At 38.3% G+C, this 25,000-nt stretch overlaps 3 protein-coding genes across 4 annotated transcripts in view; 2 read left to right on the forward strand and 1 right to left on the reverse strand.

Annotated features, from left to right (window-relative positions):
* Positions 1-4,680, forward strand: part of LOC137997845 (exoskeleton protein RP43-like) — a 6,993-nt gene extending 2,313 nt beyond the window's left edge. Inside the window, exon 1 of the mRNA XM_068844136.1 lies at positions 1-4,680. This exon is cut by the window's left edge and continues 2,313 nt beyond it. The gene's annotated coding sequence lies outside the window, so the exon portion shown is untranslated.
* A 2,601-nt stretch (positions 4,681-7,281) lies between these two features.
* LOC137997847 (caspase-3-like) lies at positions 7,282-10,696 on the reverse strand. Its single transcript, XM_068844140.1, has 2 exons — positions 10,344-10,696; positions 7,282-9,101 (listed from the first exon to the last, which is right to left on the reverse strand). The coding sequence occupies exons 1-2, from the start codon at positions 10,633-10,635 to the stop codon at positions 8,140-8,142; spliced, it is 1,254 nt and encodes a 417-aa protein (XP_068700241.1). The 5' UTR covers positions 10,636-10,696; the 3' UTR covers positions 7,282-8,139.
* Positions 10,697-10,810: 114 nt separating this feature from the next.
* LOC137997846 (neuralized-like protein 4) overlaps positions 10,811-25,000 on the forward strand; it is a 41,815-nt gene continuing 27,625 nt past the window's right edge. Inside the window, exons 1-9 of one of the 2 annotated variants that reach the window (XM_068844138.1) lie at positions 10,811-11,355; positions 13,976-14,160; positions 15,667-15,867; positions 17,518-17,713; positions 18,412-18,514; positions 19,517-19,787; positions 20,490-20,691; positions 21,286-21,582; positions 24,140-24,388. In XM_068844138.1, coding sequence (XP_068700239.1) covers positions 10,839-11,355; positions 13,976-14,160; positions 15,667-15,867; positions 17,518-17,713; positions 18,412-18,514; positions 19,517-19,787; positions 20,490-20,691; positions 21,286-21,582; positions 24,140-24,388 — 2,221 coding nt within the window. In that variant the 5' untranslated portion in view covers positions 10,811-10,838. The remainder of the gene's footprint in view (positions 11,356-13,975; positions 14,161-15,666; positions 15,868-17,517; positions 17,714-18,411; positions 18,515-19,516; positions 19,788-20,489; positions 20,692-21,285; positions 21,583-24,139; positions 24,389-25,000) is intronic. The other variant, XM_068844139.1, reaches the window with a different exon arrangement.

Raw genomic sequence — 25,000 nt, forward strand, 5'->3', positions numbered from 1 at the left:
TTGCATATTCTTTGGCAGAGGTATTTTTGCAGAACACCGAACCGAACGCTGAATACCAAACGCTGAACATTATAAAATCGTTATTTGATGGTAATGACTGCACATGTACGCAACAATAACTAAATGCTAACCATTTTTATTTTATTTTATTTTAAATTTCAATATATATTTGTACGCATACCTACATTTACACAAACAAGCACGATGGTCATATAAGAAGACAACAACAACAACAACAGTAAAACAGCCGGTTGAGATTACAAAGAGCAATCAAAAATTAGTCTGTCAAACTTTTCATTAGCTTTTCCCATTTCCTTAAATGTAAAGTTAGTACCTTCCCTCTCTACCTCACGATAATTAGCTCATTGCCATGAACATGCCTTGTCCTGGCAATAAAACCGCCAAGAGAAGGAAGACTTCCATTACATTTCCTTGAATAATGATAATGTTTCCCTATCAATAGAATTTGATTGATGAAGAGAAAATCTTCCATTTCAAACTTACCAAAATTAAATCAGTTATATCAGAAACCCATAAGGGTTGAAACGAGTAACAGCCCCTTGTGTGCTGGGAAACAAGCTTCTGAATATTCAATTTGCTAAGTACCATATTTGGAACAACAAGAGCGAGGGGTTTCCAAATATGGTACTTAGCACTGAAACATTCAACCAATCAGTTCGCACTGAATATTCGGAAGCTGTGAACGCGCGTTACACGTTTCAACCCTTATGGGTTTCTGGTTATATTTAATGACGTAATACATATATTGTTGTCTTTAATTTAAGCCAGGATAAGACATGTTTCCAGAAGTCAAATGAAACTTTGCAAAGAAAGAGCAAAATTGTTCAACGGATTCTGGTTCATGATCTCGACAAAAAGTACAAATCGGAGAGTGCGTTAAACCAAAACGATACAGCCTATCATTAGTGAAGACTAACCATTTTAGAAATCGACGCTTAGACCTAATTACTGCAGACGTGTACTACCATAATTGAAAGCTAACCATTCGGTGTTCTGCAAAATACCCCTGACTGGTATTTTGCAGGAAGCCGAATCGTTAGCTAAGCGCCAATTTCTAAAATGGTTAGCTTTTAGTTTTTGCATACATGTGCAGTTATTGCCATCAAATACTGATTTTATAGTGTTCAGCATTTGGTATTCAGCGTTCAATGAAATACCACTGCTGCTTATTCTTTACCCTAAATTCACTCCCAAGGAGCTCCTTGTTGTCTGGCATTTAGGCAGAGAAAATCTAAAAGTGACAATTTTGGGAGTGAAAAGGTTAGCAATGTCACTTTCATTCAAATAGCGCTGCAAGATTATTTTTTCTTACAATATCTGCCTTATTATCTCAAGAGTATTATTTTTTGATCAATCAACTCCAAAATCAACAAATGAAAATAGAATCTCATGGAAAATTTGTAAGTTGCCTAAATTTGTTCATAACTTTATTTCTTTTCAAATACCACAACATTTACATAAAATTGACAAAGACAAAACATATTTCTTACTGTAAAAACCTTTTGTTTTCCATGAAAGTATTGCCAAATGAATGCTTTTCGTTACAGACAGGTATATTTTTATAACTTTTATTATTTTTCCTGTACCCTTTAATTAGCCCTTTCATCCCTAAACTGGCCTAAACTGAACATACTTAGTATTTTACTCTGTCTAACGCCGGAGTATTTTACTCTAACGCCAGACAATTTTTGTCGTCAATGGGGAACCCCCAGGAGTCAATGGGTTAGTCTATTAAAAAAAATAAGGTCTGCAGAAAGTTAACCTATTGACCCCTAGGACTGACACTTAACAGATATTACTCTGTCTAACGCCAGACGATTTTACTTGTCAACTGGAGGCATCCTAGGGTGCGTGAGGGGTCAAGGGTTAAGCCCCTCTTGTATCAGCAATTTACATGGCTTGAAATTTTATTTTTCTTATAATGAAACAATTGGAAACAATATTATAATTTCAATGTACCCCCAGGATCAGAGGCTTTTGCTTGACCTACTTTAGGACATACTAAAGCAAGTCAAGCAGAAGCCTCTGACGCTAGAAATACACGGCCGTCAGCTGAAATTTCTATGTTACATCTTGAGAAAACCAACTGACGAGCCTATCAACAAATATGCCTTCTACCAACCTCAGCATAGAAGGCGTAAACCTGGCAGGCCAAAAACAATGTTCCACCAGTATATTGCCAAGGTGATAAACAGCAAGCGCCCACCACTACCAGAGGAAATCCATTAGATGGTGCAGGATAGGAAACAGTGGAGAAGGATTGTGGCCGGCTGAGAGAGAGAGAGCAAGAGAAGACATTGAACTAACTGAAAATAAAACATTGGCCGTTGACTCCAGTTTTTTTGACAATTTTGACAAAATTTGTCATATACAGCGATTACCAGTCACATGCGCTCCTCAACGACTTTTTGTCATTTTCCGAAAGTGAATTTGGGTGGACATCAATCAAGTGTTTCCATGATAAATTTGACTGCCACCAGAGTGAACAGGACTATGTTGTCATGGAAACATTGGATTGACATCCACCCAAATTTAGCTTTGGAAAATGGAGAAAATCCATTGAGGGGCGCGTGTGACTGATAACGGCTGTACCCAAAGGATATAGTGTATAGAATGTATGATGATAATAATATTATTAATGAGATATTAATCGGCTGTTACACCTTGAACCTTTTAGCTGAAACTTATGTGCAACGGCACTGCAAAAAAAGTTCAGGAGGCGTTGCACCGGCCGTGTAACATAAAAAGGTCGAAACTCGTTTGGGAACATTGAAACTGTTTGCGAAATGTTGTTTACATGGCTCAAGCCGGTTTCTGATTGGCTTACGCAGCGTAGCGTGACAAGAGCGAGGGAGATCACTTTAACAAAGTGGTGTTAAACAGTGAAACTCTCGTTTTTGTCACCACTGTGTCAACACCTGCTGAAACATGTTTCGCAACGCCGTTGCACACAAGTTTCAGCTAAACGTTTCAACATGTAACAACGGCTTTAGGTACTTAGAGAAGGCGACTAGGTTTTGTGCAAATACATGTTTTTTAAATTGGTATCATTAACTTGGTCAAGTTACACATCAGGCCTTCTGGTTTTTGGATTCCATGTTTCTTTCTGTCAGTACCTTGAATTATAAACCTCTGGCTAGTTCTGTAATAACTACGTGCAGTCATAGTAATATTCCACTGTTGTTTCAAATGTTTAAGACCTCCAGAAGAGCATGATGTTGAAAATTTTTTAGGACTTCCAGGTTTCAGAGCTAGACAGAGGTTAGCATTCTCAGTGCAGACCAAACAAATTGTGGATTTTAGACGTGATGATGCAGATTTTAAGTTTATTTACCAAATGTACTGTGGTAAATACAAAAATTAGTAGTCCACATCTTATTTTGAAAGAAGGTTGTACAGATGAAGGATAAACTGAGATAGGGAGCCTGGGTCCCAGTGGTTTCAATGATTACTGTCAGCCGACGCTTTTTGTGTCCAAGTGTAAACCTTGAGCAACAAAAACTAACCACCATAGATCAATAAAAAATCAAGGACTTTCAAGGACCAAAAATAATTTTCAAGTACTTTCAAGGCCTTGAAATTGGACTTCTGAAATTCAAGGGTTTTCAAGACGCGTACGAACCCTGCTAAGCACATAACTGTAAAGAGGTCTATTGGAGTAACAAGACAGATTTTTTTTGAAACCGAAGATTAATTTTGAGGGATGACATTACAGTTGGTTTCTCTACTTAAACTAGCTGTCAACTTAAAATTTTATTGAAACCTCTGGGGACCTGGAAACAGCGTCTTTTAAGTGCTACTATGATAAAAAAAGTCACGTCCTTTTTTTCTTCAGATTTTGAAAGTATGATAGCTTAACAGTTGACTGGCAAAATTTTGAGCTTTGATTCTTATCCATGGGCTGTTTACTTGAGTGTAAGTCTTTGGATTTCACAGTCGGCCATTAATCATATTCCAAACTCACCTATTGGACCTCAGAGGGTTGGATCTAAGGAAACGTGACCTCACTTTACTCACTAGCTTAAAATTTCAGGGTGTAAACACAGCTTATGATATATGAAAGCCCAAAACACCTGTGCAGCATATTAATTCAGCCGTGCACACACAGTACATTACATTCTTAAACTACTGAGTCTTAGACGTCATTTTCTGCTCGATCCAGCTCTCTCAGGATTTTAAAGTTAGTAATGGCAGACCATTAAATAGGAAACTCCAGTTAAAATAAACAGGTATCTTTTTAAATCAAGGCTTAAAACTTGGGTTAGTTACTGTTTTGTTAACAAAGTCATAGTTTTGAAATCAAAATTAAAATTGAAATTGACTTTTTGGTCATAGCAGCACTTTAGTGCACTTACTTATGTTCCTTACTTAGCTTGAATTCACTCTTTTTATGTGTAAATGAAAAAAAAAAAAAAACAGAGACTCTTCTTGCATGCATTTAAAGTATATTTTAGCAAGATTACATTGTCGTAGGTTAAACATTGACCACAATTTATGAAATTTTCCATTTTGTCATTCCTTATTGCACCTGTCATAAATATGTAGACCTCTGAAGCTTGAATTTCAACCATTGGCCGTGCTTTTTGATGCTGCTCCTGCCAGTCAGTGTTTGCAGTGACATTTCAGCTTGTTAACAACAAAGTAAAAACAGCAATTAAATTAAGCCAATGACAATGCTGAATGTATCCCTCCAGGGCAATTATACTGTTCTTCTACAGTGATTTGGGGCAGTGAGATATTACACAGCTATTGATTGGAGCTTGAACTTCTGAGGTCCACAAGTGACTAAAGGCACTGAAATCCCACTACTCACCACTTACTCCTGGCCTCAGTTGTTCGAAAGGTGGATAACTCTATCCACAGGATAAATCACTATCCAGTGGACAAACACTATTAAAACAAATTGAGTTATTGCCGGTTTTCACTGTCACACCATCATCAAAACCATTCAACAAATAAAGTCAAAAATCAGAGATAAAAGAAGATGAATATTCAAATAGTCTCGCAAAGGTTCAGGTCTGTGCGATTTTCCCTCAGAAGACAACTACTGGCTTTTTGTAGCAAAACTCGAAGACATATGTTTTTGTTAGCTTCCGGCCGCCATATTTGTGTCCTTGAGAGGGACACAAACATGGCGTCTCCATACAAATCCTTATAACTTTGAGTAAACAATTCTTTGAATATCTCTCGCCCGAGCTCATAAACATCTTTATGAGTACTTATTCTCATACAAGGACTGTTCAGATTGCAAAATCTCAGCGGATAAGTCACATTTTTAACCTACGTGATAGCATTCTCGACCGCAATTTTAATACCGTGTCACGCAAAAGCTTAGAAATTCAACCTTGCTTTACCACGAGACGAAAACCCTATCAAACTGAAAATTTGTGAAAAGACAAGTCTTCAGCTGTTCTAATAACTAACTAAACTAAAATCTCAAAAGGATTGATAATTCCTTATTTTTTAGTTTTGATGACGTCACGTGAAAACCAAGAATCCGGTGGGTGGCGCTATACACCCTTGGAACAACTGGGGCATGATGTTACCCTTTTTTGAAACGTTCTCCACCATTCCTATGAGGAGCAATTAGCAATTCAGCTCTGAATGAAAACATAGTTGGAAAAACAGTGAGTGTTGCTCCAAACCAGGGTGGGATGCTCCCATATAATGTAGGTGGCCTGGTTCAGTGGTAAAGGTGCTAAATTAGATTTTGATGCGATAAATACTTAGGAAGAGCAAAGTGGAAAACAGGTGCACCACAGTCAATGACTGAATGTATGCAGGCAGAGTAGAAGTGACTCAAACACAAATACAAAGGCAGTATTCAGATCACATTTTATTGCAGTATGTCCCAGAACAATTCAAATGTTACCCTGAGGGACTGTTTACATGGAGGGAGGAAGATGCTTTGACTGGTAAGGCTGTAGAGGGCGAAACAAGTTCCTGCTTGGTTACATGAAGAAATTGCCGGAGCTGTTCCAGTTGCTGAATAATCAGCTGCCACCACATTTGTTCCTTAATTGCACCTTCTACAAGGATCTTCCAAGTGAGATAGTTTACCAGTGTGCTAGGGTTTTCTGAGAATTACCACCTTCTTATCCCTCAGCAAGGAGATCATCCATAACACTATTATTTTTTTGTTTGTAAAGTGAATACAGAAAACAAATTCCAGTGGGGCGCTTCACCTTCTTGGTTATAACGATCTTGCTAATGATTGTAAGGATCTTCTTCCTGCCAAGTAAACAGTCCCTAAAAAGCAGTCTTTTCTTTGTCTCAAACAACCTAAAATATATTAGACCAACCTTCTTTATTAAAAGCATTTTCATTGGCTGGCCAGAGACAGGCTATCGGCTCATACACCTGCTCTACCTAATATGGTCAAGGAACGCATTAGCAATAAAGCGAGCTGAAAACATTTTTGCATCTCTGAGAAAAAACAGCTGACAAAAGCCATTTTTTTGGACCGGAACTGTCTGAGGTAGAAATCAATGCTTTGGTCGACAATGTTGTTGATCCTGCAGTTTTAATAAAACAAATTATCACTCTACTCGGGCTTGCTGGATACAAAATGATTATATAACCAACTTAATCACTTTATATCTAGTTCGTCCTCGTAGAATAATTTTGTTAAATATAATTCAATTCTCAGTCTTGGATATTGCATTTCTAGTGTTCTGATTGGCTCATTCAATCTCAGTTATCAGCTCATATACCATAACAGTATTATGACTTTACAAGGAAATTATTGTTGTGGTGGTCGTTTTGTAAAATTAAGACATCTCCCTGTAGTTCGGTAAAATTGAAACAGTTCAGAATTTAAAAGGCACTTTAATAAACAATTTAATAAACAATTTCAATTTGCCAGTTGGATGTGAGATAGATTGAAGCCAAAGCACACTTATCAAACAATCATTAATTCATTTCATGAGTCACATCCAACATTTGCGGGAGATTTTTATCACTTATATGTTGTATCTTCAGTATTACCAATGCAGCCTGAGTACGAACCTTGTGTTGTTTATCTTCTACGATTATATTGACTTTTTGCAGTCAATACGTATTTTGTCATTAACAGGTGCGTTCGATTACATTCACATACTACTTTGTGCCTTATATAAGCATTAAATTATTATTATTATTATTATTATTATTATTATTATTATTATTAAATTCTACGATTTGGCTGCAGTTTGAAGACATTTCATTATAAAAAAACGAACTGCACCACGCTAGCAAGAAGCGATGTACTATGAACAGAGAGAGTATGAAGAGATATTTATTACTATTATTATTATTATTATTAAATTATTATCATGGTCATTATTCATCACCAGCACAGCAATTAAATGACACTAAACATTAAGTGATACTACACTTAATGTAGAAGTAAGAAGTTCTTAAAAAATGACACTAATAAATTCCTGTATCTTAAAATCCTTTTCCCTACGATTCCTTTGAAGAACATTCCTTTGGCTATTAACAGAATTAGATCTACATTTGTCTCACCTTTTTTGGCACTTAATTGTTGCAACATTTTAAGATTATCCAAATGAAAGCTAAACACTGCGTCAACTTAAATTATGATGATATAAATATTGACAGTATTATTAGCAAAAAAGCATGAAAAGGATCACACAAGAAGTAAGTTAGCACTCAATTATTGTCCCCTGTTCTACTACCCTCATCTTAATTAATTAACCCTTTCACTCCTGTAAGGGCCACTGAGACTTATGGATTTTAATCCGTCTAGATAAACGCCAGACGATTTTTTGGGGGTGAAAGGGTTAACACTCCCCTACCTGGGCGTTGGACTGACAGGGAGAGGGACACTTCAGAAATCAGTGGGTTGAAAACAGATCCTTTTAAAACAGTAACACAAGCGCAAGGGTGAATATGGGCATGTAAAAACATGGATATAAACTTCAATATTAAAAAGACATTACAGTATAAGAAAAGCTATCTGTTATTTTTTTGTCATGTCCAACCTCAACAACATCAATAGCCATGTCCTCTATCCACAATAATTACTTGTTGCTATTATTCACAGTTAATGAAATGTGTTTCATTTCTCTTTCTCCTGCATGACATGGAGGGACTATGTAAATGGCAGTGAAATGCCTACGATGGAGGGAAAAAGAACACTTTCTTTGTTAACATCACTACTGGAGCAGGAATTTGTTTCTTCCTGTTAAAAGACTCAAACTCCTTAGCAACCTTTCCATTCACTAGCACCAGCATGCTGACAACATCTTCTTTTCCAGCATAGGCATTGAATACGTCAACCAAGGCTTGCACAAACCAGGAACCTTTCTGCAAATGGCTCCATGAAACATACCCGGGAACTGTGGAATACGCAACCAACATGTCGGCTTCAGCAGGGATAGTTTCTGGTTCGACAAATGTCTCAGCCTTGTCACTGGGGAAAGCTGCTGAAAGAAGTTCAGCAGTAGCGCGCCTGACATGGTATTCTCCAACTTCAGCATTGGGTCCACTGTCAGTGACATCTGCTCCATGATCGAAATCACTTCCTCTGCATGCTTGTATGAAGAACAACTTTGGTTTACCAATCAGATCCTTCGCCGTGTACCCATTAAACATTGCTAGGAGATCAGGTATGGACACCAACACCCCATCTCTGCCATAAATACGTCCTTCAAGGCCATGACTAAGAAGACAGATTACCGTGGAATCAGCTATTTTGTGGTCATCCATCGTTGCAAACTTCAAGACAGTGTCTTTAAGCTGTTTCGCAGTTTGATTCCTACATACTTTGACATTGTACTGTAGTTTAGTGAACAGTTTCTCCAGCTGCTCTGCATCTAAATCTGAACCACTCCGTCTTCGTAGATTCTCAAAATCAACATTGTTAATTATCAGGCACCACCCGTGAGGTCGGCTTCTCATAGGGTAAGAGAAATCATCATCACTGCTTGCGGACATGCTTTTGTTTTTTGCTTGTGATGAAGTGGTGACATTAGGTTTTACAGCAGTTGCAAGTTGTGAAACACTGTTGCCACCATCACTTGTCTCCACTGGAGGGTTACTTGATTTGTGCTCAGTGGTTGTACTGGACACTACTGCTGTTGGAAGAAAATATAAAAAAACTAAGTTGATTGATGATAATACGAAGCTTAACTATGAACTTTAAATTGACCATCAGTATAACTATATCATCCAAAAATATAACACTTTTATAATATTGTCAAAAATTCCTTCATTGATCAGGTGTAAATTGCTTAAGAATTATCCCGAGATTTAACTGGTGTGAACAACAAGAATTTTAGAGATACCTAGCCTAAACTTTGGTCAGTTCATGTTGATAACATTATCTGAAGCCCTTATGACCACTATCAGTATTCTATTTCAGTATATATCGCACAAATAAATAGTTAATTCTTATAGATTAACTTGCAGGTGACTACAAGCCAAAAAAACTTTATCTTGAAGCAGGTAATATAATTATATAATATATATCCGTCGCCATGTTGTCGTTTACTTTCTTAAGTCTATTCTAAAACTGAGGAGACCTCATTAAAATAAGCCTCATAGTTTCTTTTAGGCCTCCTACTGGCTAATTGTTGGTGAGGATAAATTGTCTGGCGTAGAACTTATTCCATCGGTTACAAACACTACACAAGACTTGGTGTCTTCTAAATCTGAGCTCATAGGAAGGTGAGACAGATAATGGGGTCCAATAACCTTCCTTTGTTGGGCTATTCCATTTTATGTTAGACCCCACCTTGGTTGAGGATTTCCTAAGGGGGTAATGCTGAAATCATTTCTGAGGGAGTGGGTTAGTGAGAATAGTAACTGCAAAATGGCCAGTATTGTGTTCTTGCAGTGGCATTGTTTCAATAATGAGGTATATATAAAAATAAGCTTACACAAAAATCGTATGCAAATAAGACTTAAGTGACTGGGCATTCTGAAATTCAGCTCAGAATTATCTGATCTTGCAGAAGGGGTATATTATAATTAAAGAACAAGATGGATCTTTTTTTCTTGCAGGAAGAAAACTTGGCTTATTTCTGAGGTGTGGGCAAATTGATCTTATTTTCCAGATGGAAGTGGGGTGGAATAGTATGCATGTTGAAGCTACAATCTTGGACAAATTAAATGGAACATTGAGACCACCCCTCCCCCCAAAATCAGTGATGGGAAAATGGCGCGTTTTGGCCTTCACGCACCTTCATCCTTGATTTGGGGGAGAGGGGGCATTTCTGTTCCATTTTATTCTGTCCAAGATTGTAGAAATGAACGTCAGGTGATTTGAACCCGGGTTTACAGTTGGTTACTGGCGAAGAATATGAACGCAATAATACCTCGGGTAGCTGCTCCAGACGTCGTCCTTAACAAATCTCCAAGGTGACCCTGGCCGTCTGTTTCCCCAAGTGCGCAGCAAAAGGTATCAAATGCTTTTGGTCCGCGCTTTGGTAAAGTGTCTAGGAGCTTTTCTGCCTGTGCAGATCTTGTTCTTTCCGCTCTGATGTTATCGAGGTCATTTTCTGATAAAACCCCTTCCTGATAGAGATAATTTGACAACGGCAATGCTTCTAGATCTGCCACAAGTGCAACTCTATTCTTCCTTATCAAATCTCTATGCTTTTTTTCCATATTAAACTTCAGTAACGTTTCGTTTTCGAACAAGTTTGGCAATTTTTGATTTACATGTATATTACACAGTTTGCCATTGGACATAATTTTGGTACGTTATCTGAGCCAATCAGAGTAAGTATTATATTACGGCAACTTTTTAACAGCATTGACAGCAGTGAGATGGGTCAGTGGTAAACACCATGGGATAAAGAAATAAGAACATGGCAGAGTTTCACCGCTGCCACGGTTCTCTTGTTTTTCTAAGCAATGAAAACCGAACGGCTCGGAGACGAAGCTCCGCCGCAGAGTTTAACAATGGTCTGACATTCAGCAATCTTCCATTGAAGGAGAATGAAATATTTGAAGTCCGGTTAGACCGGAAAATCGGTAATTGGTCTGGGTCGTGGGCAATTGGCGTGACCGTGGGTGACCCAAGCTGTATGGAAATCCCTTCTAGCTCAGCCGGGTTAAAAAATGGATCATGGATTATGTCCGGCAGGACTATTTTAAAGGATGCTTCTTCTTTCGTGGAAGATTACGGCCAGGATCTTGACGAGCTCAAAGAAGGTGATAGAGTGGGTGTTGAACGAAAAATAGATGGAAGCTTGCATTTTTTTGTTAACGGTGTCGATATGGGTGTAGCGGCCACAAATATTCCTCAGAAAGTTCATGCTGTCGTCGATTTGTACGGAAGATGTGTCGAAATTTCAATTTATAAACCTTACGACAGTGCTACGGGTAAGTAACCGCAAACAGTTATCGGCTATTTCCAAATAACATGTAACGCGCTCAAAGTCACAGCGAGAAACCACTATCTCTTTTCAGCTAATTAATGTGAGATTCTCTTAATCTTCTTATATTTTAGTGGGTGGTCATTTAATTTAAGTAACCCTATAGCCTCAGAAGGAGTCCCCATGGACGAGTAAAAATAATCGTCTGGCTTTAGTAAAATTTGTAAGGATTATCCCATTGAGCCCTGGATTTGAGACTTGACAAATTTTACTTTGTCTAATACCAGACGATTTTACTCGTTAACTAGGGGCATCCTCTGTGTCAGTGGGTTAATGAATCACCTTATTGTTTTGTTAAGAGGATAGGTTTATTGTCCTAGCTGTGTGATTTCTTGTAAGGTATTACAATTGAACCCACTGAAAACTCAGAAAAATCCGAGCCCCAGGTGGGATTTGATCCCACGACCCTCCGTGATCTAGTATGGAAGCTCTAACCATTAAGCTACTGGGGACTGTGGTGAGCGAAGGTGAAATGTGGGATTTGACTTGAGCTGCATCACGCAGCCACAGAGTCAAATAGCGACTGACAGAATAGAATTGCGCAGTTATGAGCGATGCTGTCAGTTTCTATTTGACTCCTGTGACTGTGTGATGCAGCTTGAGTCAAATACCCACATTTCACCCTTGCTCACCATAGAGTCTCCAGTAGCTCAGTGGTAATAGAGCATCCGTACTAGATCACGGAGGGTCGTGGGATCAAATCCCATCTGGGGCTCAGATTTTTCTGAGTTTCCAGTGGGTTCAATTGTAATACCTTATATTTAATATGTGTTAATCATTCTCTCACATTCGCTATATGATTTCTGATCAAGTTTTTGGTGATTCGAAAGGGCAAAAAGCCAGCCCTTGTGGGGTCTCTTATCAGCTGTCAAAATATGCTCACAAGACGACAAATGATTGGTCAATTATCCTACTAAATCTCCATAACAACAAAAAATTTAGATTTCCTAAGGGAGACTGGATAGAGGGTATACGTTGTTTGTCAGTAATAAATACATCATCCTCCAAAAGAGTGATATCATTAGTTCCTCTTTGTTTAGAGCTGAAGAGAGGGCCAAAAAGCTTCCAAAATTCCCTTGGGTCAGATGATAGGTTATTTGTTTTATGACGAAAATAACCAGTTATGGCTTTCCTCCTCAGAGATGTACACAAGTTTCGTTGTCGCTTGTAGGTCAAGAGGCCATTTTGGATGGCTGGTTAAGGCCGGTTTAGGTAATTCAGGGGTCATCGCGCGCGGCTGGTTACGGCCGGTTTAGGAGTCAATGGAGTATGCAGCTGAATTAATATGCAGCACAGGAGTTTCGGGCTTTCAGACTTTTAAACTCGTGTTTTGCATATATAATAAATTGCGTTTACACGCTGAAATTTTAAGCTAGTGAGTAAATGACGTCATTTTCTCTGGACCCAACCCTCTGATGTCCAATCAGTCAGTTTTGAATGTTTGTAATGGCGGACCGAGAAATCCAAAACTTACACTCAAAATAAACAGCCTTCGGATAAAACTCGAAGCTCAAAATTTTTGCCAGTTAGGTGTTAAGCGAACACGCTTTCAAAATCTGAAAAAAAAAAAAGGTGTAGATTTTTGATCAGACATGTAGTACCACTTGAAGGAATTGCACATCACCATTTTTAGCTCAAAGCTCATAATTAACTAGAAATTTCTAAGAAACACCCTAAAACAATGGAAGAAATGTATATATTTGAAGTGTGGGTTATAGATGAAATGCAAAAGTGATCTTCACACTTAACCCATTGACTCCTGGAGGTTCCCCATTGACGAGTAAAATTGTCTGGCATTAGACAGAGTAAAAATAAAATACTAAGTCTGGCCGGTTTAGGCCGGTTTGGGTGTCAAAGGGTTAACTAGACAATTTAAGCAGTTGTCTCTGTCCTGAAGAGTTCTGGAATGATCTAGAAACGTTACAAAATTATTGTTTTTTTCATGGAAAGTTCTATATTGTGCTGATGTATGTTTATATGTAAGTGACAGATCATGGAAAGGTCTGCAATCCTAAAAATAAGTATGAGTAATGCCCTGATTTATTTGCTTAAAATGACCATAAGGAACATTCTAGACTACATAGTTGAAGCCTATCTAAGCACGGTTAGACTTGTCATTTTGTTGTTGGCATTTGTTGTTGGAGAATTTAGTAGTTCCGGAAAGTCGTTCAGTTCCATTGTTCAGATCAGTTCAATCGAGTTCAGATCAAGTTCAAGTGTAAAGTTCAACGCTTCCACAAGATCCAATAAAACTCTGCCAAACAGTCTCTTTCATTGACACCTGAAAAAGTTCGGCTGGTCTCAATGGGATTGGAACCCATGAGTTCTGCGAAGCGAGTGCAATGGTCTACCAATTGAGCTATGAAGCCACTCAGTTGGGAGCAGGTCATGGTTTTGAATCCTGTTGAGGTGTCTATGAGGAGACAATTGCTTAAAATTGTCTAGTCAAGTGCAAGGATCACTTCTACATTACCCTAAAATAATATTACGTAGCCCCTTGAATAAGCACTGTTGTATGTGTGTCCAATTGTAACGCCTACTGGCACATTACTTTTAATTACACTCAGGTGCAAGTCCACCAGAAGTGCAGAACACCCCTTCTACTGCATCAGTGTGTTTTCATCCCCACTGCGGGTTGCTAATAACGCTTTCGAACAATAACAGAACTGCAGAACGTCAGAGACCCACAGAGGAGTTCAAGAATGCTGTGACTCTCACAAGTACACCCTTAAGAGATGATGAGTTGTTTGAGGTCAGCAGAATTATTGCCTTAAGTTTATTTTTGATATTTTGTTCTCCTTAACGTTAATTTTGTATCCCTGAGAGGACATTGGAAACCCGAAGTATCTTCCTTATATTGTCTGCCAACGTCTAGGTGGAGACTGCCCCATGGCAAGGAGATCCTTTTAGGCTTAAATATTAGTACTAATTAAGTCTCATCTCAAAAATAATATTAAATTAAGGTAATTCCCATGAAAATGACATACTATCCAGATTTTTTTCAAACTTAGCACAATAATTATTGATATTCATACACAGGACAGTTAAAAAATGCGATAAAAAGATGGGGTTACCATGCTTGTTTTTGCGCTGTATGCCCTTTATTCTAAGTGTTTTTTTTACCAAATTTTGCAAGGAGCATTCGAAACTTGATCAACCAGAAAAATTGTTGTTATGTAGCAAAAGCTACTGAATATAACTGAAAACTTGAGCCTGCTTGTTTGTCGTCTTTAAGAAAGTGATCTCAAATTGCTCAATCTTCCAAAGAAATGTGAGCAAATTGGACTGCTACAGTCATCACCTTGCACTCAGTGTCAGGCTCCAAATGCAGTTTCACGTCATTTATAGGTAAATACTACAACTTCTACTATCCAACTTTTTTTCTCCATAAAATATGTTTTCTGTGAACCTATTACGAGTAAATTAAACCATTTAAAATGGAGAGTCACCGTGCTCATTTCTTCGCAACATGATGATAAATGGCAAAGGGGCAATTTCAGCTTCAAAATGATCATTTTTTTTGAAAGGAGTGGAGCGAGTTCCAAAACAACACCTTTTTTTAACTAAGAAGAGTTATCATGATTGCACTTAAAAGCTCTTGAACAGCAAAAGCAGCCTTTGTTGCCTCTCTTCAGATGGCCAGTATGAAATGCCGCAATCTCCGAATCATGATTGAGACTTACCCACACAATATTCCCAAAGAGTAGGGCATGGAGTTCCCAGTGTTGTGGTCTGTCCTTTATGGTATAGAGCCTCTTTAAACAAATTACGACTCCTAAGCTCCTTATGGGTAAATAAACTGAGTAGAGGGAAGCATGCAACAACGTGTTACAAAACCACTGACAACAACTGACAGAAGGCTCTCGTTGTCATTAATTTGCATTTCACTTCATTATCATTGAAATACCGTAATGGCTTATCAATCAACATTAACCCTTTCATCCCCATGGGGCTCCCCATTGACGAGTAAAATCGTCTGGTGTTAGACAGAGTAAAATCTATAAGTGTCACTCTTGGGAGTGAAAGGGTCAATGGGGACATTGAGTGAATCTAGCTGTTGTTAACCCTTTCATCCCCGTGGGGTTCCCCATTGACGAGTAAAATCGTCTGGTGTTAGACAGAGTAAAATCTATAAGTGTCACTCTTGGGAGTGAAAGGGTTAAACTTCTCCAAACAAGATTATCATCAAACTATGTCTAATTTTCAAGCTGATTGCAATGTTGACCTTTATAGCTGACATTTTGAATTATTTTTCAAGATCGAAATAGAATCTGTCACTGAATTATGGGCAGGTTCTATCGAGGTGGGAGTCACCAGTCACAATCCTGAAGAAATAGTGTTACCTCCAACCATGACAAGCATGCCAACCGGAACATGGATGTTGAGTGGAAGAACGGTCATTGTGAACAGCCAAGAAGCCAGAAGGGATTACTCAAGTATAAACCTTGAGGCGCTGAAGGTGGGCAAGTGTGATTGCTAAAGCCTGGTTTTCACTAGCGACGCAAGCACAAGCACTAGCACTAGCATAAGTAGCTATACTTAGTGAAAATGAATGTTGACATATGCATCGTAATTAACCACGGCATCAACCATTTTGTTCAAAATTAATGCCCAGACACGTGGAATCTGGAACGAGTCCTTTAATTGGCCAGATGTAGGAAATTTCCTTGCGCTTATGCTGCCTTTCGTTTTCACATGAAAGAAAGAAACCTTTTCCGATAATGTCTTGTATAATCTTCATTCTTAAGTCTCCTCAGAGAGCTTTTCCACGATTATAGAGCCTTCCATATACACTCAGTTCTACCATTACCTCTTGAGAATTTGAGCTATTTACGAGCGAAAGTGGGCGGAGCAGAGACATAAATTCCCACCCATTCCACAGATCGTTGGTTTTCGTAGTAATTAGGAAGCCTGATTTTGACCGGTGTCTGACATTTTTGCAGACTGCAGACTGCCTACAAATAGCACTGATAAACATTCTTGAAGTCTAAAAACCCGTTTTAAGACAGTTAGCTTTCAATAATTATTGTGATTTAGGGTTAGTCTGCAGTCTGCAAATGTCAGACACCAGATTTTGACTGATACAGCATTTTAAATATGTCAAAATTAACAAAGAAATGTTTGGACGGCCAGACACAGTGTCCGGCTGGCCATACATTGTACGTTTCTTTGTAAATTTTGCCGTTTTTAAATGGCTGTGTCTTGCTTAATATTGGGTCTATTAACAGCAAACTTCCAAGGGGATTTTGTAAAGCTTGGTGTGCCTTTTCTGACTATGTGGATCAATAGTTGTTGTCATACCTCCCAACTCAAATACGTTTTCCAATTGGAGGAGAATGTGTCATGGGTCAAAACTCACTAACTCCCTAGGGTGAACAAATCTCACTAACTCCCAAGGGAAACAACGGCTTGAACTTTCGACTCGCGTGTGATCAGGTCCTGCACCTTTGAAACAGCACCAAATTCCGTGTTAAAATCTATGTATGCTATTTTGAGTTGGAAGGTATAACAAAACACTTAATGACTGGCCCCATGGGAAACAGTGAGTTTTGTTTCCCCGAGACCCTCAATGTTCCTCGAGGCAAAGCCGAGGGGAACATTATTTCCCTTGGGGCAGTTAGACACTTACATGTACCTAGTCCCCCTTGGCTTCAAATCAGGCAATACTGTAAGGTATGGTTCTTTGTTTTTCCTATTGATTTATGGCCTGTGTGCTGCATGCTTGGGCCCTAAATTAACGGAAAAACTTGGTCTGTAACTTAAAGTACAGGCCTTGAACTCGGTTAGTAAGAGGTTTTGTTTTTAAAACTGTAAAAAAATTTTCATTGAATTTTCAATCTTGGATATTGCATGCCAGCTTTCTGATTAGTTCACTCAATCTTCGATATCAGCTCTTATTGGTTATCAGTTGGTTCAAGTGTCCAAGCATTCAGAATTTAATGAAAATTTCATAAAACAATCATTCATAATAATAATAGTAGTAGTAATAATAATAACAATAATAATATATTATTAATAATATTATTGTTAATCAGCCCTCTTAACTCATTGTGAAAGCGAGTTCTACTTTTGTAAAGTATTATCTTTATCCACTGATCACATTTCAAAGGCAGGTGACAAGATTGGTATAATGAGGAAAAGTCATGGATCTCTTCATTTCTTTATTAACGGTGAAGACCAAGGAGAGGCTGTAAGCAACCTCCCTCCTGTTGTTTATGGTGCTGTGGATGTCTATGGTGCCACCGTAAGGGTGTCTATAGTCTCCGGAACAACTGATCAGGAAGAAGAGATCGTGGAGTCTAATAGTATGTATAAAGTATAGCATTAGTGTAGCATCTACATGTATATCTGAATATGTATATGTTCTAGCACTTTGCAAAGTCCTTTTTTGAATTGTGACTGTTTCTTCTTACGTGGCCTCTATAATTTATACACCTTAAGCCTTTTCAGAGACATCATGCCAAGACGGCCAATTCTTTTGGAGAAAACGGGGCAGCCACAACTGGGGACTCCATCCCATACTCTTCTCAAATAAAGTGTGGGTTTTTTAAAGCCTGTTACGGTTTATGGTCCTTTTCCTTTGAAAACTTGAAAAACTAACTCCTCAGTTATTTTAAAGTCATGAGTGCTGATCCAGGGATTTGAAACTGTTGGTCAGGGATTTCGCTATGATTTTGAGTTGTCACAAAGAAGCACACAGCTAGGGATGTCTGTTATACTTTGAAAGTAGCTCTGAGTCGTATGTAATTACGTCCGTGGGGGCAATCTCAAGTCCCCATACTTCAGTGGATGACAGCGCTGCCTAGTTTGGAATACAACTTGTGTAAGAAAAGAAAGGATATTGAGATATACCATTACAAACAATTATTGCTAAGTTTAGGGTCTGTAATGATGCTGATTCATTGTAAATAAACCTTCAGTTCAGCATTCAGTGTTTCAAATTGGCGATGCTTTGAACAGTAGTGAAGGAATAGTGTTGAATAAAGTATCAATTTTGCTGCAGATGAAACTGTAATCAATTCACCAAGAAATCCATTGGTCTTTCATCCCCGCTGTGGTACATCTGTGTCCTTATTTAACGGATTTCGAAGCGCTCATAGGCCAAGGTATGCTTTGAAACTATATGTTTTGTGACCTTCGGCTTCTGTAGGGGGCAAGGGACATTCTTGACTACAGCTCTGTAGGTATTGCCAGGTATTTTCAAAGGTGTAAATTTTTTCCCTCCATCTTTTATATTAACTATTTTTGTTTTGTCTAGGTTGTCACCTAAACCTAGTTTGATCGCCCTGCTCTCACAGCTGAGTGTCTTATTACTCAATTGTAGAGTATCTGATGTACAGCTGTAGTAATAATTGGACAGTCTTTGGTCTCATTTTTGTTAGGAGCATGTGATGTTTTTTCCAAGAATCTCCCCGTCAACATAAAAAAAACTAGATCTTCTTAAATTAAGTCAAAGAGGTCAACAGGTAACCAATGAATGGTCACATTTTCATCCATAGTGGGCTGAAGTTGCTGCAGTTGAAGTGTACGGATACTTTCCAACCCTTTCCTATGTTAAACCCATTCACACCTCAAATGTCATTTACCAGTCTTCTCATTATTATTATTATTATTATTAAAATTATAGTATTTACAGGGATCATGGCCAGTAGCTTGAGACGTTCGCAACCAGTTTTAAAAACTTTAGCTGCTATTCATCATTTTCAATTAAGTCCAGTGATTAATTAAAAAGTGTTTCCACCCAATAGAACAGGAAAAATCTATCCAAACATAAAACAAATTCCTAATGACGTTTATTTCTTTCAGGGTGCAAAAAGTTTTGTTTCTCAGTCAGGTATCAGGCAAGCTTGTAATTAGACTGCAAAACAGTTGTTTTCTTCCCTTTTCGGAAGGCTGAAGCGCCGTAAGTGTGATCCTCGTGTGTAAAGACCTTTCGTTTGAATATTTACCGCGTTGCTTGCGTTCGCAAAAAATACGACTGTTTTGCAGTCTAGCTTGTAATTTAGTCTTGACTGATACCTGAGTCAGTTATGCATACATTGTGCAATCATGATTCCCTTTCGATAATGCTGTTTCTATATTTTTGTATTTGACATTTGCCCTTATAGAGCCAATGAAGAATTCAACAATGCTGTTGTCCTAACTAGCCGATGCCTTTCTCCCAATGAACTTCTTGAAGTGCGTATAGACAAACAGGTCACCAAATGGGCCGGATCAATAGAAATAGGAGTTACCACTCATGATCCAGAGACCTTGGATTTTCCTTCTACAATGACAAATGTGCAACCACCGGGGACTTGGATGATGTCTGGTGGAAGCCTGGTGTGCAATGGAGTGACAGTGGTTGAAGAGTATGGACTCACACTGGATGATATTAAGGTAGTATCTTGGCATAACAATACAAAACTACATGTAACAATGAAGATGTGGCTCTAGTAGTTCCATTGTGAGATGATTCTGAAGATGGAACTATTTATTGCAAAGGCTTGAGGATGTGTCAGCTCTGATTTGGAGGTTGTCAAATGACATCTCAGACTTAAGTTGAAGTGCAAAGATCTTGATACAGTCCTTTGATTGGATAAATAACTTTGATCCAGTTATTGCTAATTACTTTCAAATATTACAGTTTCAACATGGAGATTGTCTGCACAGGATGTGATAGCAGAAATGTTGGCTACAGTGTATTTGGATGCATTTATTTTTTGTTTTTGTTGACAAATATACATGTACATAGCTGCTGATTGTGCTTTTCAATGAGCCATGATAATAATATTATTATTATGAAGTGAGTGAGATGCTTTATGGCTTGCTGGTGTCCTGGGTATTTCATTGATAATCCATGGCCTTGTAATATGCATGCATTTGCTCTTGTGTATGCTCATTAAAATAATGAGTGGATTCTATTAGGACTACTACTGTATGTTTATTTCCTGTTTAGCACTAGGACAAAGCAAATGTGTGAAATAAGGTCCATGAAAATGGCACTTCCAAATTATTGTTATTTTTTCATTTAGTTTGCATTTATAATGACCGATCTACCGATAGAATAGGCTGGACCTGATTTTCCTAATATCTTGTCAGATAGGAGATGTCGTTGGAGTAATGCGTAAAGGAGATGGGTCATTACACTTCTTTGTAAATGGCACTGATCTTGGTTGTGCTGCGACAGCTGTTCCTGCTGATGTGTATGGTGTGGTAGATTTGTTCGGTCAGTGCACTCAGGTCACTATTGCATCGGGAACAGAAGAAAATACAGGAGCTGAAATTGTCTGCCCAATGAATGGTAAAAGAGGCTTAATATCGTGTTTACACTTATGTTAAGAAAGGCCCTCAATTTGAGGCATGCTTAAGTTTGATGAAAATCACAAAATGTCTCTAATTCTTAACACCACCTACATGTATATCTAGCTAGCTTCACCTAGCCTTCGAACATGAAGTGGCATTTAGTGCCTTTAGGGAAGGGGACACTAAAACAGTTATCAAAACTTATTTGCATTTATTTGATTAAGTGCATGCAGGACAAGAAAATGTGTTTGTTTAAAAAGTCAAAAAACCTTGAATTAGCAGTGATCAGGATATTTGATGCAGTAGCACTGGCTTCAATTTTCTTTCAACTGGTACCTGATTTCAAAACTAACTCTTCGTAGTTAAGAAGACCAATTTGGATAATCTGGTCTAGGAAACATCCAGGCACATGAACCAAAATATTTATAATTACCCTGCCCCCTAAGAATCCCTGTAGCTCAATGTTATTGCTTTGAAGGTCTTTAAAATCTCATTTGGGAATCAAAAATTTTCTGAGAAAAATGTGGATGTTCTAACTCCTTCCTGTTTATTTTCATTTTGAAATTATGACAATTGATTGATTTTCCCTTAGAAGTCTCTGAGGTGGTCATCATTGCTCAAGAACGGCAACCTGTGGAGTCTACTTCCTCAATACTCCTTCAAAACTTAAGTCTACCAGACAGTGAACGTAATAGGTGTTTCAAGTTTAGTCCCTTTCATGGCGGGCAAGTGGCTGTGAATGCTAACTGTCGCAGTGCAGTGCGGATTAATCCTTTGTGCGAATTTAATAATGCAATTGTGATGAGTCACAGACCCCTTGATGATGATGAGATGTTTGAGGTTGTTATCGAGAAACTTGTGAGTCGCTGGTCTGGCTCCATGGAAGCAGGTCTGTTCTAAGAGTTAATGAATTGATCAGTATGTACAATGTAATAGCCTTGGACATAGTAGAGCTCTTTAATACTTGAAGCAAGCTTAGATTTATATCAGCTAACCTGTGAGCAGGCTGTACAGTGTTTGGCTTTCGCACTCAAAGCGCTGCTCTTTTCTTTTCATTTTGGTGCTGCGAGCAAGTTTGCAAATGACCTAGGGAGGCTTTATAGTAACTAGTAACTAAATTTGACTCTGTGGCTACTTTCGTGCGCTGGCAAGTCTTGTGTCTCACAACCTCGCCACTCACCTCCGACTTCGCTGAGAGCCTGCTCGCATTTCAGTGGATAATACACCAGAATTTTTCGAAGGGAGTTTAGTCTACAAATAGAATTGACTGACTTCAAAGAGTTAAGTACTTGCAGGCTTGTGTTGTCATTTATCAGTTAAGACAGGCAGTTGGCCTTGAGAGTACAGGTACTAAATACATTGTACTTTGGTGACTGCTGCACCAGAAATGCGTATGAGAAAGTAATAATTATTACAATCAATACCTGGTTAGGAACAGCTACAAGTAGATACAGCTGTAACTTAATAGATGGTTTTCACCTTATATCACAGCAGCCATGTTGGTACACAGAACGATAGAGAAAAACATCTTTTGGGAATTTGATTCTATTATTATAATGCAAAACATGAGCCATAAAATTATTTGCTATAATTGTTTTGTGCACCAACATGGCAGTCTCATCACTTGATTGAAAACCATCTATAAAAAGCTGTTATTATAAACTGTGAATTTACAAAAAGGCTGCCAAATTACCTCTTACTTCCTGTATTTTTTGGGGACATAATTAATCTGACATCATCCATTGTCCAGTGATAAGATACCTCTTGTTTTAAAATTTGGCTTGTTGTCAAGGGAAACTGTTTTGGTCAGGAATCAAAATTGCAAAATTTAGTAATTAAATGATCCTGGAAGGGAAATCCTCCATCTTTAGGCATCTGTGTGGTAAGATTGCGTAGGTGTAAACCTTGGAGGAAGATTAAATTTGAAGATGTCTCGGCATTGAAAACTTAAGAAGGTATTTTAAGTTTATGCAACACCACTTCAGACATTTTTTATCAAACTATCCTTGTTTTGTGTTGGCATAGCATTGCTTTGGATATTAGAATTCATTCTGGTAGTTGTGCAGTTGTTTGTTAAACAAATTATGACTGCATGCAAAACATAGTTGTTAACAGCCATTAACCTTAATTTGTTTTGTCCCTGGCACATATAGAAACAACACCTTGTTAGGGCGCTTGAAAATCTTCGGGGAAATGAACTCTATTTCTTGTAAACATTGTTTTTTTTTTGTACGGGTTTACAAAAAGCTTGGCTTCGGATCATGTGATTGTAAAACACTGCATTACAGTCTTGTAGATCGAAAGATTGAAGCCATCCTCGCACTAAGCTGGACAATAATATAATATAATTATTCAGAGACCATTGCTTAATTAAATTTGGCGAGGATCACTTCAATCTTTTGTCTATAACCTGCACTTCAAATACACAACTTTTGTCAGTCTTGTCAAGCAGGATCCTATTTACTAGATTGTACTTTCTTAAAGTCAACCTCTCATGCTAAGTAACCCCACAGGGTTATAATTATGTGAATCAGGACCAACAGTTTATATCCTCACACAAGAATTAAGACTTGAAAGTCTAAACATAATTATGCAGATGACAGCACTCTCTACTTAGTATTTTAAGACCCTGCAGAGTATGATCCCATGATCTTTGACGCAAAAGTCCTATAAACTCTTGACTGAGCAATATTGCCTGTACAGCTGTGTCTAAATACCTCTACAATAAATGCTCTGCAAGGTTATGGTTAGAATAAGCCATATAAGGCCGCAGTATTATTCTGAGTGGATCTCGTTGCCTTTCCCAATAGTCCAGGTCCCATTTGTTCAAAGCTGCATAACTTTATCCACTGGATAAGTCACTATCCAGAGTATAAAATATACTTCACCTCAAACGTTTGCTACAGTTTTTGTGCACACCTTTAAATACTTTTACGTGTTTAGGGTTTGCATATTTGCAGTTATGTGCACAAATAGTTTGCACTTATTTAAACTTTCGGTTAGTAACTGATCCACAAAGTTATCCATCCTTCAAATGTATGGGCCAGGAAGATAAGAGTAAATTATGTGGGAGCAGGCTTTAGAACTGGAGACAAAAAGGGATCAGCTGTTGTTTTAATTAGGGTGCGTTTGATTGGGAATGCCGGATTTAGATCTTAAAAATTAATCTGGATTTTTGGATTTCTAATCTAACTCAAACTCTGAAAGCGGATTTTGACGTGGATTTCACTAATTTAATAAGTACTTCCTAACATGGATTTCCAGTTAGTGAAATCTGTGACAAAATCTGTCTTCAGATTTTGTGTTTGATTGGAAATCTGATGATCCAGATTTTAAGATCTAAATCAGAATTTCCCAATCGAATACACCCTTAGTGGCTGAAACCTCTGCTGATGGCATCCTTTGGAGCCCTGTGGAACTGAGAGATATTTATCTTATATATGCAGGAATATGTACAACCCCACCCGACCAACTGCAATTTCCATGCACTATGACCGACCTGGACAGTGGGTCATGGATGGTGTCTGGTTCGTCTGTGCTACAGAATGGTGCCACTATCATGAGTGGGTATGCCTGTGATCTAGATAACCTAGAAGAGGGGTCGCGTCTTGGAATAATGCGCAAATCAGATGGGACACTGCATTTCTTTGTCAATGGGCAGGATTGCGGTGTGGCAGCAACAGGGGTACCATCAGGTGATGCAATGTTATGCTTAATTTAATATTTACTCATTAAGTCCTTGCTCTTCAATGCATAATTTTGTGGTGTTAGATCACAGGGCGTCAAAGAAAGCCATTGCTAGTACAGTGTGTACACATGAACGGCAGACTGTTACACCAAATCTTACCTTGTATTTTTAAATTGAGACTAGCTGACAAGCGTGCATACTCTCTTTGTTACATTATTTAGCACTGTTGACTTTTGATTTGCTCCTGAATGGTGCACAGTCAAAGAGGGAAAGCCCTTTTCCTTTAATTGTTTGCCGTTTAATGAAAAGGTTATTTAGTAACCTGAATGAAAAGCCTTTCCGTACTGGTCAAGTGATCGACTAATGTCCAGAAAGGCACGCCCAGTATTTTGACATCCAACACGATATGGCCCTTTAAGGTAAAGGTTAGTGTTATCCGAGACACAAGTGATGTTAAAGAAAAGACCAAGGGGACACTGTGATGCTTATTGAAATCTGTGTGCATCTACATGTATTTACGTACCCTGGTCCGAGAGGATTTTCTTGAGCAGCAAGGGAGCGGCGAAGACAAATTGCAAAGCAGCGAGAAGAGAAAAACCTCTGATTACCTTGGACTTAA

The sequence above is a fragment of the Montipora foliosa genome, chromosome 3 (genome assembly GCF_036669935.1).
Source record: "Montipora foliosa isolate CH-2021 chromosome 3, ASM3666993v2, whole genome shotgun sequence".
NCBI lineage: Eukaryota > Metazoa > Cnidaria > Anthozoa > Scleractinia > Acroporidae > Montipora > Montipora foliosa.

Bases quoted from the DNA above. Each gene is read 5' to 3' on its own strand.
- LOC137997847 (XM_068844140.1), bottom strand. From the start codon at position 10,635: ATGGAAAAAAAGCATAGAGATTTGATAAGGAAGAATAGAGTTGCACTT. The intron at 9,102-10,343 runs GTATTATTGCGT...TTCTTCCAACAG, and splicing joins GTCTGGAGCAGCTACCCGAG to CAGTAGTGTCCAGTACAACC.